This window comes from Scyliorhinus canicula, chromosome 16, assembly GCF_902713615.1.
Source record: "Scyliorhinus canicula chromosome 16, sScyCan1.1, whole genome shotgun sequence".
Classification (NCBI taxonomy): domain Eukaryota; kingdom Metazoa; phylum Chordata; class Chondrichthyes; order Carcharhiniformes; family Scyliorhinidae; genus Scyliorhinus; species Scyliorhinus canicula.
In genome coordinates, this window is record NC_052161.1 from 141,078,964 (window position 1) to 141,093,302 (window position 14,339).

The window sequence follows — 14,339 nt, forward strand, 5'->3', positions numbered from 1 at the left end:
GGAATTGCGGATAGCGATGAGGACTGTCAGAGGATACAATACAGCAGGATTTAGATAGTTTGGAGACTTGGGCGGAGAGATGGCAGATGGCAAGTCATGTTGCAGCTGTATAGAACCTTAGTTAGGCCACACTTGGAGTATAGTGTTCAATTCCGGTCGCCACACTACCAGAAGGATGTGGAGGCTTTAGTGAGGGTGCAGAAGCGATTTACCAGATGCTGCCTGGTACGGAGGGCATTAGCTATGAGGAGCGGTTAAATAAACTCGGTTTGTTCTCACTGGAATGACGGAGGTTGAGGGGCGACCTGATAGAGGTCTACAAAATTATGAGGTGCATGGACAGAGTGGATAGTCAGAGGCTTTTCCCCAGTGTAGAGGGGTCAATTACTAGGGGGAATAGGTTTAAAGTGCGAGGGGCAAGGTTTAGAGGAGATGTACGATGCAAGTTTTTTTACACAGAGGGTAGTGGGTGCCTGGGACTCGCTGCCGGAGGAAGTGGTGGAAGCAGGGACGATAGTGACGTTTAAGGGGCATCTTGACAAATACATGAATAGAGGGATACGGACCCAGGAAGCGTAGAAGAGTTTAGTTTAGACGGGCAGCATGGTTGGCACGGGCTTGGAGGGCCGAAGGGCCTGTTCCTGTGCTGCACTGTTCATTGTTCTTTTTTCTTTAAACTTTATTTTCCCTTTATGTAATGCCAGAGACTTCTCAAGTCACCATTGTACATGTGGGACTGTACATGTGGGACTGTACATGTGGGACTGTACATGTGGGACTGTACATGTGGGACTGTACATGTGGGAGCCCGTGAGGATTGATGAATATCTTTAGGGTTTGGTTGTCCCAAAGTGGTTTTCATTTGTACTAACCTTTGTCAAAGATCATCCATAAGGGACATTTCATTCTGCCCTGAGCATAATTTGTGAATGGTAGGACATCATCATGCATCGCAAATCTCTTGTGAAGCCAATGATTTTTGAATCAGTTGAATGATTTGTTAACTGCTGTTTTTGTGTAACTTTTCTATTTAAAGAGTCAGCATGGAGTTCAATACTAATGAGGACATTGCGTCTTCATCACCAAACCTAATGCCACGGCATAGAGCGCTCATACCCACGCCATGTGGTCCAGTAAGTCTGACACATTTGTGCTGTTTGTAACTTTGTCGTTTTGAGACTGTACTATCAGCAAATTCAGTTAGCGTAATGGGCCGAGTTATTGTATAGGGCATATATATTCTCAGAAACAGCCTTAAGGAGGCTTGTTATGGCACAGCAGATGGCAAGTTCCAGACTACCCAAATCCCAAAGGAAAATGTGAAACAAGCTGCCACAATGATTTGCAATTTGTATATTATGAGGAGTTATCTAAAATCTAGATAAATAAATTGCAGACCACTTGTGATGAGTTTTCAATCTAATTTCAAAATTTATTAAAACTACAGGTGGGAGAATAACATTTAAGACTCAAGAACATGTTTACACAGTTAACGGTACTACAAGTACATCTTAGAAGATACTGGATTAAGTTAGCTCAGAGCGGAAACTCCCTTCTGATGGCAATAGTCCTTATAGATTTTCTTTTTTTTAATATAAATTTAGAGTACCCAATTCTATTTTTTTCTAATTAAGGGGCAATTTAGCGTGGCCAATCCATCTACCCTGCACACCTTTGGGTTGTGAGGATGAAACCCACGCAGACATGGAGAGAATGTGCAAACGCCACACAGACAGTGACCCGGGCTGGGATCGAACCTGGGTCCTCAGTGCCATAGGCAGCAGTGCTAACCACTGTGCCATCATGCCACCCCCCCCCCCCCCTTATAGATTTTCTAGTCAATAAACATCCAGTGACTTTACCTTGTTGCTTCATGGGAAATCTCACACTGGCTCTCCTGTCTGAGGGTGGTTGAAAAACTGGTGTTCACAGGCCTGGCTTCAGCACACTGTGTCTTGTTCAAGATCTCACAGTAACACACAGCAACCTTCAGCCTAACTTTATATATGTTTTTCCCTTTGATCGTCTACTGTATTGTGCCTACAATCCTTTGCAATTTCTTCTTCCCAGAATTGATCAATCCTTTTTTAGAATTATTTTATGGCGACCATGTTTCTAAAGCAAGCTTACTATTTTGTCTCACACATTTACAATCTCCCAATTGTATATATTTCTTTTGAAATCCAACAATCCACTTTAAAGTAGTTTTTCTTATCTGCCTAATCAAAATTCAAGAAGGATGGTAGGGATAACGCAGGAAATTAAAGGGCGGTGAGTCTAACTTCAACGGTCGGGAAACTATGGAAAACATTCTGAGAGCGAGACTAATATCCACTTGGAGAGGCAAGGATTAATCAATGATAGTCAGCATGGCTTTGCCAAAGGGAAATCAGCTTTTACAAATTTGATTGAATTTTTCAAGGAGGTGACTAGATGTGTAGGTGAGGGTAGTGCAGCTGATGTAGTCGACGTGGACATCAGGAAGGCTTATGACAAGGTCTTGTATAGGAAACAGGGCAAGAAGGTAAGAGCTCATGGGATCCAGGGCAATTGGGCAAATTGGATCCAAAATTGGCTTAGTAGCAGGCGGTGATGGTCGATGGTTGTTCTTGTGAAAGGAAGCCTGTGTCCAGTGGAGTTCTTCAGGAATCGGTGCTGGCTCCCTTGCTGTTTGTAGGATACGTTAATGATCTGGATGTGAATGTAGGAAGAGTGACCAATACATTCGCAGGGAACCAAAAATTGGTGGTGTGGTAAATAGTGAAGAGGAAAGCCTTAGATTCCAGGCCAATATAGACTGGCTGGTTAGATTGGCAGTCCAAAGATGTGCGGGTTAGGTGGATTGGCCATGCTAAATTGCCCGTAGTGTCCTAAAAAGTAAGGTTAAGGGGGGGTTGTTGGGTTACGGGTATAGGGTGGACACGTGGGTTTGAGTAGGGTGATCATTGCTCGGCACAACATCGAGGGCCGAAGGGCCTGTTCTGTGCTGTACTGTTCTATGTTCTAATAGTGGCAAATGGAATTTATCCCTGAAAAGTGTGAGTAAATGTACTTTGGGCCGGACCCCGGGAATGAATGGCCGGATCCCGGGAAGTACAAAGCATCAGAGGCACTTGGGTTACATGTCCATAGGTCCCTGAAGACAGCAGGGGAGGGAGATAAGGTGGTTAAGAAGGCATATGTGATACTTGCCTTTATTAGCCGAGGCACAGAATACAAGGGCAGGGAGGTTATAATGGAGCTGCAGAAAACATTAGGTCACGGCTAGAGTACTGTGGCAGTTCTGGTTGCCACACTATAGGAAGGAAGTGATTGCAAAAGCGAGGCCGCGGAGGAGATTCAACAGGATGGTGCCCTGGGCTGGAGTGTTGCAGCTGGCAAGAGAGACTGGATAGGCTGGAGTTTCTTTCCTCAGAGCAGAAAAGGCTGAGGGGAGACCTGATTGAGGTGTGTAAGATAATAAGATGATGAGGGGTATAGATAGGGTGGATAGGAAGTAGCATTTCCCCTTAGCAGAGGGGTCAACAACCGGGGGGGGGGGGCATAGATTTAAGCTAAGGGCAGGAGGGTTAGAGGGGATGTGAGGAAAACTATTTTCACCCAGAGGGTGGTTGGAATCTGGAATTCACTGCTTGAAAAGCTTGACGAAGCAGGAACCCTTAAAATGTAACATATTTAGATGAGCATTTGAAACGCCAGAGCAGACAAGGCTGCCGACCAAGTGCTGGAGAATGGGATGAGAAAATATAGACGCTTGATGGTTGCCGCTGATACGATGGGCCGAAGGGCCTCTTTCTGTGCTGTGAAACTCTCTGACTCTGTGACTAAATTCCTGGTCAAGCTATTTCCCTGGTCCCCTGTTCATTGTCACAAACGAGAGAGGATCTGACAACCGCCCCTTGACATTCAACGGCGTTACCGTCGCTGAATTCCCCCACAATCCACATGTTGGGGGTTACCATTGATCAGAAACTGAACTGGACTAGCCATATAAATACTGTGGCTACCAGAACGAGTCAAAGGCTAGGAATCCTGCGGCGAGTAACTCACCTTCTGACCCCTCCCCCCCAAAAGCCTGGTCCACCATCTACAAGGCACAAGTGTGAGGGAATACTCTCCTCTTGCCTGGACGAGTGCAGCTCCAACAACACTCGGGAAGCTGAACATCATCCTTGATTGCTCCCCATTCCACAAACATTCACTCCCTCCACCACCGACAAACAGTGGCAGCCGTGTACCATCTACAAGATGCACTGCAAGGACTTTCCGCGGCCCTTAGACAGCACCTTCCAAACCCACGACCCCCCCAACCATCAAGCAGGACAAGAGCAGCAGATACCTGGGAGTGTTCCCCTCCAAATCACTCACCACCCCGACTTGGAAATATATTGCTGTTCTTTCACTGTTACTGGGTCAAAATCCTGGAACTCGTTGGTCTCCTCGCACAACCCAAAAAGATGTGCAAGGGTAGGTGAATTGGCCATGCTAACTTGCCCCTTAATTGGCAAAAAAAAGCATTAGGTACTCTAAATTTAGAAGTAAACTTGGAACTTCCTCTCTAACAGCACAGTGGGTGTACCTACACCTCAGGGACTGCAGCGGTTCAAGAAGACAACTCACCACCAACTTCTGAAGGGCAACTAGGGATGGGCAATAAATGCTGGCCTAACCAGCGACGCCCACATCCCGTAGGGGTGGGGGGGGGGGGGGGGGCACGTGATGTGAGTGTGGGAAGGCTGTGTTATCGCAAACTCTGGCGCTACTCACCTTTTAATCCTATTTTTTAATCCTGATGCACAACCCATAATTGTTTAATCCTGGTGTGTATGCCCTGTGCTAAGCTCCTGTAAGATCCTGGCTAGAGTTTGGTGAGGAGGAGCTGAGCTAAGTCAAGAGAATCCTGGTCTGACTGAGGTGGTTGGAGTTGGCCGGGATACGTCCCAGTTTGCCGTGGCGGTTTCGCTGGAGAGCGGTCCCCGGTTTCTGCGATGCTGTTGGCTTCAAGATGGTCTTTTAGAATCGTAGAATCCCTACAGTGCAGAAGGAGGCCATTTGGCCCATCGAGTCTGCATCGACCCGCTCAAAGAACACCTTACATAGGCCCATGACGCACCTTATCCTCATTTTAAAAATAAATTTAGAGGACCCAATTATTTTTTCCAATTAAGGGGCAATTTAGCGTGGCCAATCCACCTCCCCTGCACATCTTTGGGTTGTGGGGGTGAAACCCGCGCAGACACGGGGAGAATATGCAGATGCCACACGGACAGTGACCCAGGGCCGGGATTCGAACCCGGGTCCTCAGCGCCGTAGGCAGCAATGCTAACCACTGTGCCACCGTGCTGCCCGAGCGCCTTTTGAAGCTGGTGCCCTGATCTCTGCCAGCTTTGTCAGGGCCCCTCCCACCATCACAGTAATGGCGTGAACCCGTCTCTGTCAGCATACCCGCCCCCCCCCCCCCCCCCCCCCGCACCCCCCACCCACAGTGATGGTGAAACCAAACCCAATGATTTTTATTTTGCAGAGCGTCCCAAAGTCCGGACTGTGCCACACATCCGGAAAAGGGGAATTCTGCTCACCGTCTCCACGGCCGACTTTTCCTCTCATATTTTTAGGCAAAACAAATCCTGGAGATGGGCCCCACAGCGTCACGTTGGTGGACAGGCTCAGCTGAAAGGACCACGGGGTAGTGTGTGGGGGGGGGGGGGGGGGGGGCAGGCTATGCCTTGGCATGACCCCCCCCCCCCCCCGGGGCTGGCTGTACTTACTTGAGCGGCGCCGGTGGTTCTCTTCACCATGTCCCCATTTGTCAAGACCTGTTGTAAACCCGGAATCCTGTCGAATTTTCCGCCTCCATCGATTCTCCTGTCCACCACAAACCATGGCGGAGAATCCCAGGCCTTCATTGAGGTGTGCGTTTCAAAGCACAATAGATACTGTTGGTGAAAAATAAACTTCACCGTTATGTGATCTGGAGAGAAATGTATCTTTTCCCTCTCTCCACACAGATGAAACAATGTTCAGATTTATCCAACATAGAGAAATCGTTCGTCACTGCAGCAATTCTCTCTCTCCTTGCTGTGATAGCGGTTACAATTGAAAGTATTGTAAATCAGGCTAAAATTCCCAGCGGAGGTCAACCCCAGGAAGACTTCACCATCTCAATAATACAGCTGATTGGAATAGGTAAGGTCTATTCAGGTCATTAACTGTGAATGTGACGGTTCATTAACAACTTACAACAGTTTAGGGCAGCAGGGTAGCATGGTGGTTAGCATCAATGCTTCACAGCTCCAGGGTCCCAGGTTCGATTCCCGGCTGGGTCACTGTCTGTGTGGAGTCTGCACGTCCTCCCCGTGTGTGCGTGGGTTTCCTCCGGGTGCTCCGGTTTCCTCCCACAGTCCAAAGATGTGCGGGTTAGGTGGATTGGCCGTGATAAATTGCCCTTAGTGTCCTAAAAAGTAAGGTTAAGGGGGAGGGGGGGGTTGTTGGGTTACGGGTATAGGGTGGATATGTGGGTTTGAGTAGGGTGATCATTGCTCGGCACAACATCGAGGGCCGAAGGGCCTGTTCTGTGCTGTACTGTTCTATGTAGTAGATCAGGAACTACTGTGAATAATATTAATGGATAAATATTTAATGTGGATGGATGACATTCTTCCATCTGCCATTTTAAAGATTAAAACTAAAATTTAAATGGATTTAAATGACAATTTCACTAGCTGTGATTTCTAGGTTTGTGCATTTTGTTCATCTAATCACACATTATTTTTACTCAGATTTTGGGATCACATTCCGCAATTTAGTTTGTTTTTCGGTGGGAAATAAAACCTGTTGAACTTGCGTATGAAAAGAAATTACAGTGGTAACATACGCACTATCTACCCGAATGCGATTAGCTGGGTGTTTCCCAACTCTCGGAGCGCCGGGAATCACCCTGCTTGCCCATCTGGGTAGATCGGGGGCCACAGGTGGGGAACGTGCGGCCGAGGCCAAACTTTGCCCATTTTGCTGCACAGAGGGTCTCCATTCGCCGCAATGCCTCAGCAAAGAGAGATCAGGACATCATTTTTAAATGGCGTCCCAATCTCTCGAGCCCCCGACATGAATCCCAGAGCCCCTCCCAAGCCCCAACGAACTATAAGGGGGTCCCCTCAGGTTCCCTGCACCCCCCCCTCCCCCCTCCCAACACAGGGCACCCCCGGCCCAATCACCACTGTGCAGAAATGTCAGCTTGGCACCTTAGCAGTGCCGCCTCCAGCTGACAGGGCCATCTGGGCACCGTGGCAATGTCAAACTGGCACACAGGTGGCACTGCCAGGGTGCCAGGCTGGCACTGCCACTATGCCCAGGTTACACTGTTAGCTGGCAGGCTGCCACCCAGCCCAGGGGGCATGCACCTGGGTGCCTCCAATCCACTTGGAGACCTCCTTGAGTGCTGACCCCGTTAAGGGGCTGGTTTAGCACAGGGCTAAATCGCTGGCTTTTAAAGCAGACCAAGGCAAGCCAGCAGCACGGTTCAATTCCCCTACCAGCCTCCCCGAACAGGCGCCGGAATGTGGCGACTAGGGGCTTTTCACAGTAACTTCATTTCAAGCCTACTTGTGACAATAAGCCATTTTCGTTTAGTTTCGTTCGTTTTTGTGGGGAGCAGTACCGAACGGTGCTCGTCCGAGGTCTCCAAGGGGAGGGGGGTTAGATCCCATGTCTAGGTTAGATCTTGGGAACTCACATTAGAATGAGACTAGCTGTCTCGTCCAATGTGCAGGTTTGGCAGAAAGTGATTCCGCCCACAATGGGCGGGATTCACATTGCGACATCTCTCTCGAGATCTAACGCAATCTCGCAAGGCGTGGCAAGCTGGGTAGATCCCGGAAATGGAATCTCCCGGTATCTATTGGCTGCTTGGCGCTATGCAGCTCTGCTTTTGTAGATCTCACCTGCAGCGACTGTGCACCCCTAATGCTCGAAGTTGCAGCAATAACCATTACTGCATCATCTGTACGATGAAGAAAAACAACTTTAAAAGTGCAGTTTCAGTAATGGTGGATTTTGAAAATGTTGAACGGAGCTTTGAGCTTTGACAGTGTCAAATTCAGTTCCCTGGTAACGGTTAGTGAAGGGTGTTGGAGATTTTGATATTTGACGTTTTCCCCCACGCTTTCTGCAAGAGTTTGAAGAGTGTTGCGATTCAAAATCTGAAGCCTAAACTGAAATAGTTCCTTCGTGTCCAGAGATATGTAGGTTAGGTTAAGGGGTTTTGGGATAGGGTGGGTAAGTGGGCTTGGGTGGAGTACCCTTTCAGAGGGTTGGTGCAGACTCGATGGGCCGAATGGCCTCCTTCTGCACAGTAGGTATTCTATGATTCTAAGTTGCAATTGACTCTTGACTTAAGCATCAATGCTCATTGACTATGACAAGAATAGTCTATGGCCAGAATTCTCCGCTGTCAAGATTCTCTGTTCCCGCCTGGAGATTTCAGCCCTATACTTATGCAGGTGAAGGTTCTGATGAAGATGTCCACTGGTGTTTGCATGGCTCCTTCCTCAGAAATAGAAAATAGTCTGTGTTCTGTCAAAGAGCTTCCTTGACAACTACTGGTTGTTTTCAATTGAAACAGAATTTGAGTGTCAATCAAGGCTGGAATCTGAACTCACGAGTTCATTGGCTAAGAGCCAAATTTGCATCACCAAATTGTCCTAAATTATTTAAAGACATGGGATTCATTTTCACAAAAGTTTCCTTGTAGTTTGGGACTAGGTTTCAGAAAAAGCTTGTTTTAGTTTAATCTTCCAAATATCAAATCTTATCAACAATCAGGACTGTGGGCTGGTCTTCCAGTGGTGGCATGTAGGAGGAGGTCGTGCACGAGGTCGCTCCTGCCAGGGTACTTGTTTTTTGGTCCATTTGGCCGGGTTCCTGGGATGGTTTGGTGGACAAGCTCTTCCTCTAAGAAGGTAGAGGGGTCCGGGTGTGGAAGCACATCAAAAAAGACAAAAACTAATAAGTCGGGGAGTGTAAATTCTTCAACTGGCTCGGAGGCTTCGCGTTGAGCCTTGGCAGGGGAGATGATGCCAGCGGCTCCGGCCACCCCAATCACGCCAGACACGCTAACTGGAGTACTTTTTTTTTTTTTTTTTATAAATTTAGATTACCCAATTATTTTTTCTATTAAGGGGCAATTTAGCGTGGCCAATCCACCTACTCTGCATATTTTTGGGTTGTGGGGGCGAAACCCACGCAGACACGGGGAGAATGTGCAAACTCCACACGGACAGTGACCCAGAGCCGGGATCGAACCTGGGACCTCAGCGCCGTGAGGCGGTTGTGCTAACCACTAGGCCACCGTGCTGCCCAGCTAACTGGAGTACTGGCTGCTGACTTTGAAAAGCAGTTTGAAGTACAATTTGAGAGGCAATGGAGAGTGATGTGTGATTTGGACAAGTTGAGTGAGTGGTCAAATGAATGGCAGATGCAGTATAATTTAGATAAATGTGAGGTTAACCACTTTGGTAGCAAAAATGAGAAGGCAGACTATTAACTGAATGGCCATTGGTTAGGAGAGGGGAATGTGCAATGAGACCCGGGAGTCCTTGTACACCAGTCGCTGAAGGTAAGCATGCAGCTACAGCAGGCGGTAAAGAAGGCAAATGATATGTTGGCCTTCATTGCGAGAGGATTCGAGTACAGGAGTAGGGATGTCTTGCTGCAATTATACAGGGCCTTGGTGAGGCCTCACCTGGAATATTTTGTGCAGTTTTGGTCTCCTCTTTTTTTTTATATAAAAAAAATTAGAGTACCCAATTCATTTTTTTCAATTAAGAGGCAATTTAGCGTGGCCAATCCACCGACCCTGCAGATCTTTTGGGTTGTGGGGGCGAAACCCACGCAAACACGGGGAGAATGTGCAAACTCCATGGACAGTGACCCAGAGCTGGGATCGAACCTGGGACCTCGGCGCCGTGAGGCAACTGTGCTAACCACTAGGCCACTGTGCTGACCTGTTGGTCTCCTTATCTAAGGAAGGATGTTCTAGCTATCGAGGGGGTGCAGCAAAGGTTTACCAGACTGATTGCTAGCATGACGGGACTGACGTACAAGGAGAGATTGAATCGGTTAGGATTGCATTTGCTGGAGTTCAGAAGAATGAGGGGGGATCTCATAGAAACCTATAAAATTCTAACAGGACTGGACAGGGTAGAGCAGGAAGGATGTTCCCAATGGTGGGTGTGTCTAGAATCAGGAGGTACAGTCCGAGGATGCGGGATAGACCATTTAGGACAGAGATGAGAAATTTCTTCACCCAGAGAGTGGTCAGCTTGTGGAATTTGCTATCACAGGAAGTAGTTGAGTCGAAAACATTGTCTGGTTTCAAGAAGCAGTTAGATATAATGCGTAGGGTGGCGGAGATGAATAAGAATCTGAGGGCGCAGCTGGATGACCTGGAGAATTAGTTGAGGAAACAAAACCTCAGGGTTGTGGGGTCGCTGGAGGGTGTGGCGGACCGGAACCCAACTATGTACTTTTCGCAGCTGTTCAGTAAAATGGTGGGGTGGGAGGGGGGCTTTACTGTCATTCCCTCCATCTAACACTGCGGCAGAAGCTTCGAGCGAATGAACCCCCACGAGCGGTGATAGCCAGATTTCCACAGATTCCAGGAGAAGGAGCAGGTCCTGAAGTGGGCCAAGGAAAATCACGATGGGAGATGGGAAGGAAGCCAAGTTAGAATGTACCAGGATTTCAGTGCGGAGCTGGCAAAGAAGTGGGTGGCTATTAATAAGCCAAAGCGGTTTTATACAAGAGTGGAGTGAGGTTTGGAGTGGTGTACCCACCGAGGCTGGGTGTTACCTTTGGGTCAAAGGACCATTATTTCGATACTTTGGAGGGGGCAGAAGCTTTTGTTACAGAGCATGGACTGGGGTTGAGTTAAACGGTTTCCTGTGGACTTGTTATGGTTGTTTATGGGGAGGGGTTTGGGGATATTTTGTATATAATTGTTGTTACTTTGTTTTTGGGTTGGGATGAGGTTGTCTTGGATAAATTGCATGGTGGAGGATGGGAGGTTAACTGTTTTGTGGGATGTTGTGTCATGTGAGAGTGCCTTTAAGAATTGGATGTTTAAGAAATGTACCTTTAAGAAATGAAGCTGATCATATTACTGAAGTGATGTCACAGGGGGGAGCTGAGCTCACTTCTGCTTTTTGGGAGTTTTAGTTTCAGTTTGAAGAAAGCTTGGATGTGGCTGTGAGCTGTATTGCTGGTCATCTCTGCCATGAAGGACTATCTCTTAATCCTTTGGTGAAATTGGAATTGTAAAAAGGTCTCAGTATTGAATATAAATCTCATGTGCTTCTGTTTGAAGGATTTGTTAAGTCTTTTGGATGTGTAAAGGAACAGTTTGCAGGATTAGGTAGTGTTGTATTATTTTTGGGGTTATCTTTGAAGTAAGGGGTGTTAAGAGATCCAATGTTTATTTGAAAGGTTAATTTGAGTTCATGGAATAAACATTGTTTTGTTTTAAAAACCACGTGTCCATAATTGTAATACTACACCTGGGGAACAAGCCGTGTGCTTCACAAACCTTATCGAGTTCTTTGAGAAGGTGACTGAACAGGTGGACGAGGGTAGAGCAGTTGATGTGGTGTATATGGATTTCAGTAAAGCGTTTGATAAGGTTCCCCACGGTCGGCTATTGCAGAAAATACGGAGGCTGGGGATTGAGGGTGATTTAGAGATGTGGATCAGAAATTGGCTAGTTGAAAGAAGACAGAGAGTGGTGGTTGATGGGAAATGTTCAGAATGGAGTTCAGTTACGAGTGGCGTACCACAAGGATCTGTTCTGGGGCCGTTGCTGTTTGTCATTTTTATAAATGACCTAGAGGAGGGCGCAGAAGGATGGGTGAGTAAATTTGCAAACGACACTAAAGTCGGTGGAGTTGTAGACAGTGCGGAAGGATGTTGCAGGTTACAGAGGGACATAGATAAGCTGCAGAGCTGGGCTGAGAGGTGGAAAATGGAGTTTAATGTGGAGAAGTGTGAGGTGATTCACTTTGGAAAGAATAACAGGAATGAGGAATATTTGGCTAATGATAAAATTCTTGGTAGTGTGGATGAGCAGAGGGATCTCGGTGTCCATGTACATAGGTCCCTGAAAGTTGCCACCCAGGTTGATAGGGTTGTGAAGAAGGCCTAGGTGTGATGGCCTTTATTGGTAGAGGGATTGAGTTCCGGAGCCATGAGGTCATGTTGCAGCTGTACAAAACTCTAGTACGGCCACATTTGGAGTATTGCGTACAGTTCTGGTCGCCTCATTATAGGAAGGACGTGGATGCTTTGGAACGGGTGCAGAGGAGATTTACCAGGATGTTGCCAGGATGAAAATCTTATGAGGAAAGGCTGATGGACTTGAGGTTGTTTTCGTTAGAGAGAAGAAGGTTAAGAGGTGACCTAATAGAGGCATACAAAATGATCAGAGGGTTAGATAGGGTGGACAGCGAGAACCTTCTCCCGCGGATGGAGGTGGCTAGCACGAGGGGACATAGCCTTAAATTGAGGGGTAATAGATATAGGACAGAGGTCAGAGGTGGGTTTTTTACGCAAAGAGTGGTGAGGCCGTGGAATGCTCTACCTGCAACAGTAGTGAACTCGCCAACATTGAGGGCATTTAAAAGTTCATTGGATAAGCATATGGATGATAAGGGCATAGTGTAGGTTAGATGGCCTTTAGTTTTTTTTTTCCATGTCGGTGCAACATCGAGGGCCGAAGGGCCTGTACTGCGCTGTATCGTTCTATAAAAGCAACAATCCATTAAAGGTGGGGGTTGGTTGAACTCCATGATACATTTTGGGGTTCTGAAAACACCTCTCCCATAACAGTTGTTTAGACCATAAGATATAGGAGCAGAATTAGGTCATTCGGCCCTTTGAATCTGCTCCACCGTTCAATCATGCCTCATCACCATTCTTCTGCCCTCTTCCATAACCCTGTTCTCCTTATTAATCAAAAAATCCCCATATTAATCAAGAACACCAGATTTGTGTTTGAGGTGTTGATACCTACAGGGCTACAGACCCAAGAGCTGGAAGGTGGAATTAAGCAGAATGGTTCTTTCTCAGAACATAAGAACTAGGAGCAGGAGTCGGCAATTTAGCCTCTGGAGCCTGCTTCACTGTTCAATACGATCGTGGCTGATCCCACCATGACCTCATTTCCACTGTCCTGCCCGTTCTCAGTAACCCTTCATCCCGTTACTAATTAATTAAACCTGTCTAACTCCTTAAATTTGCTCACTGTCCCAGCATCCACTACACTCTGGGGTAGCCAATTCCACAGAGTCACGACCCTTTGGGAGAAGCAGTTTCTCCTTATCTCTGTTTTAAATTTGTTACCCCTTATTCTGAGACTATGACCTCAAGTTCTAGAAGATTCCACAAGAGGAAGCATCCGCTCCACGTATACTTTATCCGTACCTGTTAGCATCTTGTATATCTTAAATTTCATCTCCCCCCATTCTTCTAAACTCTAGAAGTATCGGCCTAAACTGCTCAATCTCTCCTCAAACGACAAACCCCTTATCTCTGGAATCAACCTAATGAACCTCCTCTGAACTGCCTCCAATGCCGCTACATCTTTCCTCAAATAAGGGGACCAAAACTGTACACAATACCCCAGGTGGGGTCTCATCAATGCCTTGTATAGTTGCAACAACACTTCTGTACCTTTAAACTCTATTCCTTTAGCTATAAATGGCAACATTCCTTTCACTTTCTTTATTACCTGTTGTACCGTCATGCTCGTTTTCTGTAACTCATGCAATAGGGCTCCGTGTGCAACGGAGCACCCCGAGCCTCTCCCCATTTAGATAATAAGTTCCTTTTCCATTTTTCTGACCAAAATGGATGACGTCACACTTATCCATGTTAAACTCTGTCTGCCACATTTTGGCCCACTCTCTTAACCTATCTATATCCATTTGTAAGGTTCTTATTTCCTCATTGCAACTTACTGTCCCACCTATTTTAGTGTCATCTGCACATTTGGCTATAGAACCTTCTATCCCTGTATCCAAGTCGTGAATATAGATTGTAAATAGCTGGGGCCCAAGGACCGAACGCTGTGGCCCGTCACTAGTTACATCTTGCCAACCAGAATTTTTTAAATCCCGACTCTCTGTCTCCTGTCCGTCAGCCAGTCTTCTATCCAAGATAATAAATTACCCCTAATCCCATGTGATCTCACCTTGTGAATTAACCTTCTGTGCGGCACCTTATCAAATGCCTTCCGGAAGTCCAGATATATTACATCTACAGCAACCCCATTATCCACTTTGCTTATTACA

At 46.9% G+C, this 14,339-nt stretch overlaps 1 protein-coding gene across 2 annotated transcripts in view; it reads left to right on the forward strand.

The window, feature by feature from the left end:
* Window positions 1–1,040: 1,040 nt before the first annotated feature.
* The window catches only part of LOC119950833, a 41,521-nt gene continuing 28,222 nt past the window's right edge, over window positions 1,041–14,339 (forward strand). For both annotated transcript variants that reach the window (XM_038773670.1, XM_038773671.1), the window contains exons 1-2: window positions 1,041–1,133; window positions 6,009–6,186. In XM_038773670.1, coding sequence (XP_038629598.1) covers window positions 1,044–1,133; window positions 6,009–6,186 — 268 coding nt within the window. In that variant the 5' untranslated portion in view covers window positions 1,041–1,043. The remainder of the gene's footprint in view (window positions 1,134–6,008; window positions 6,187–14,339) is intronic.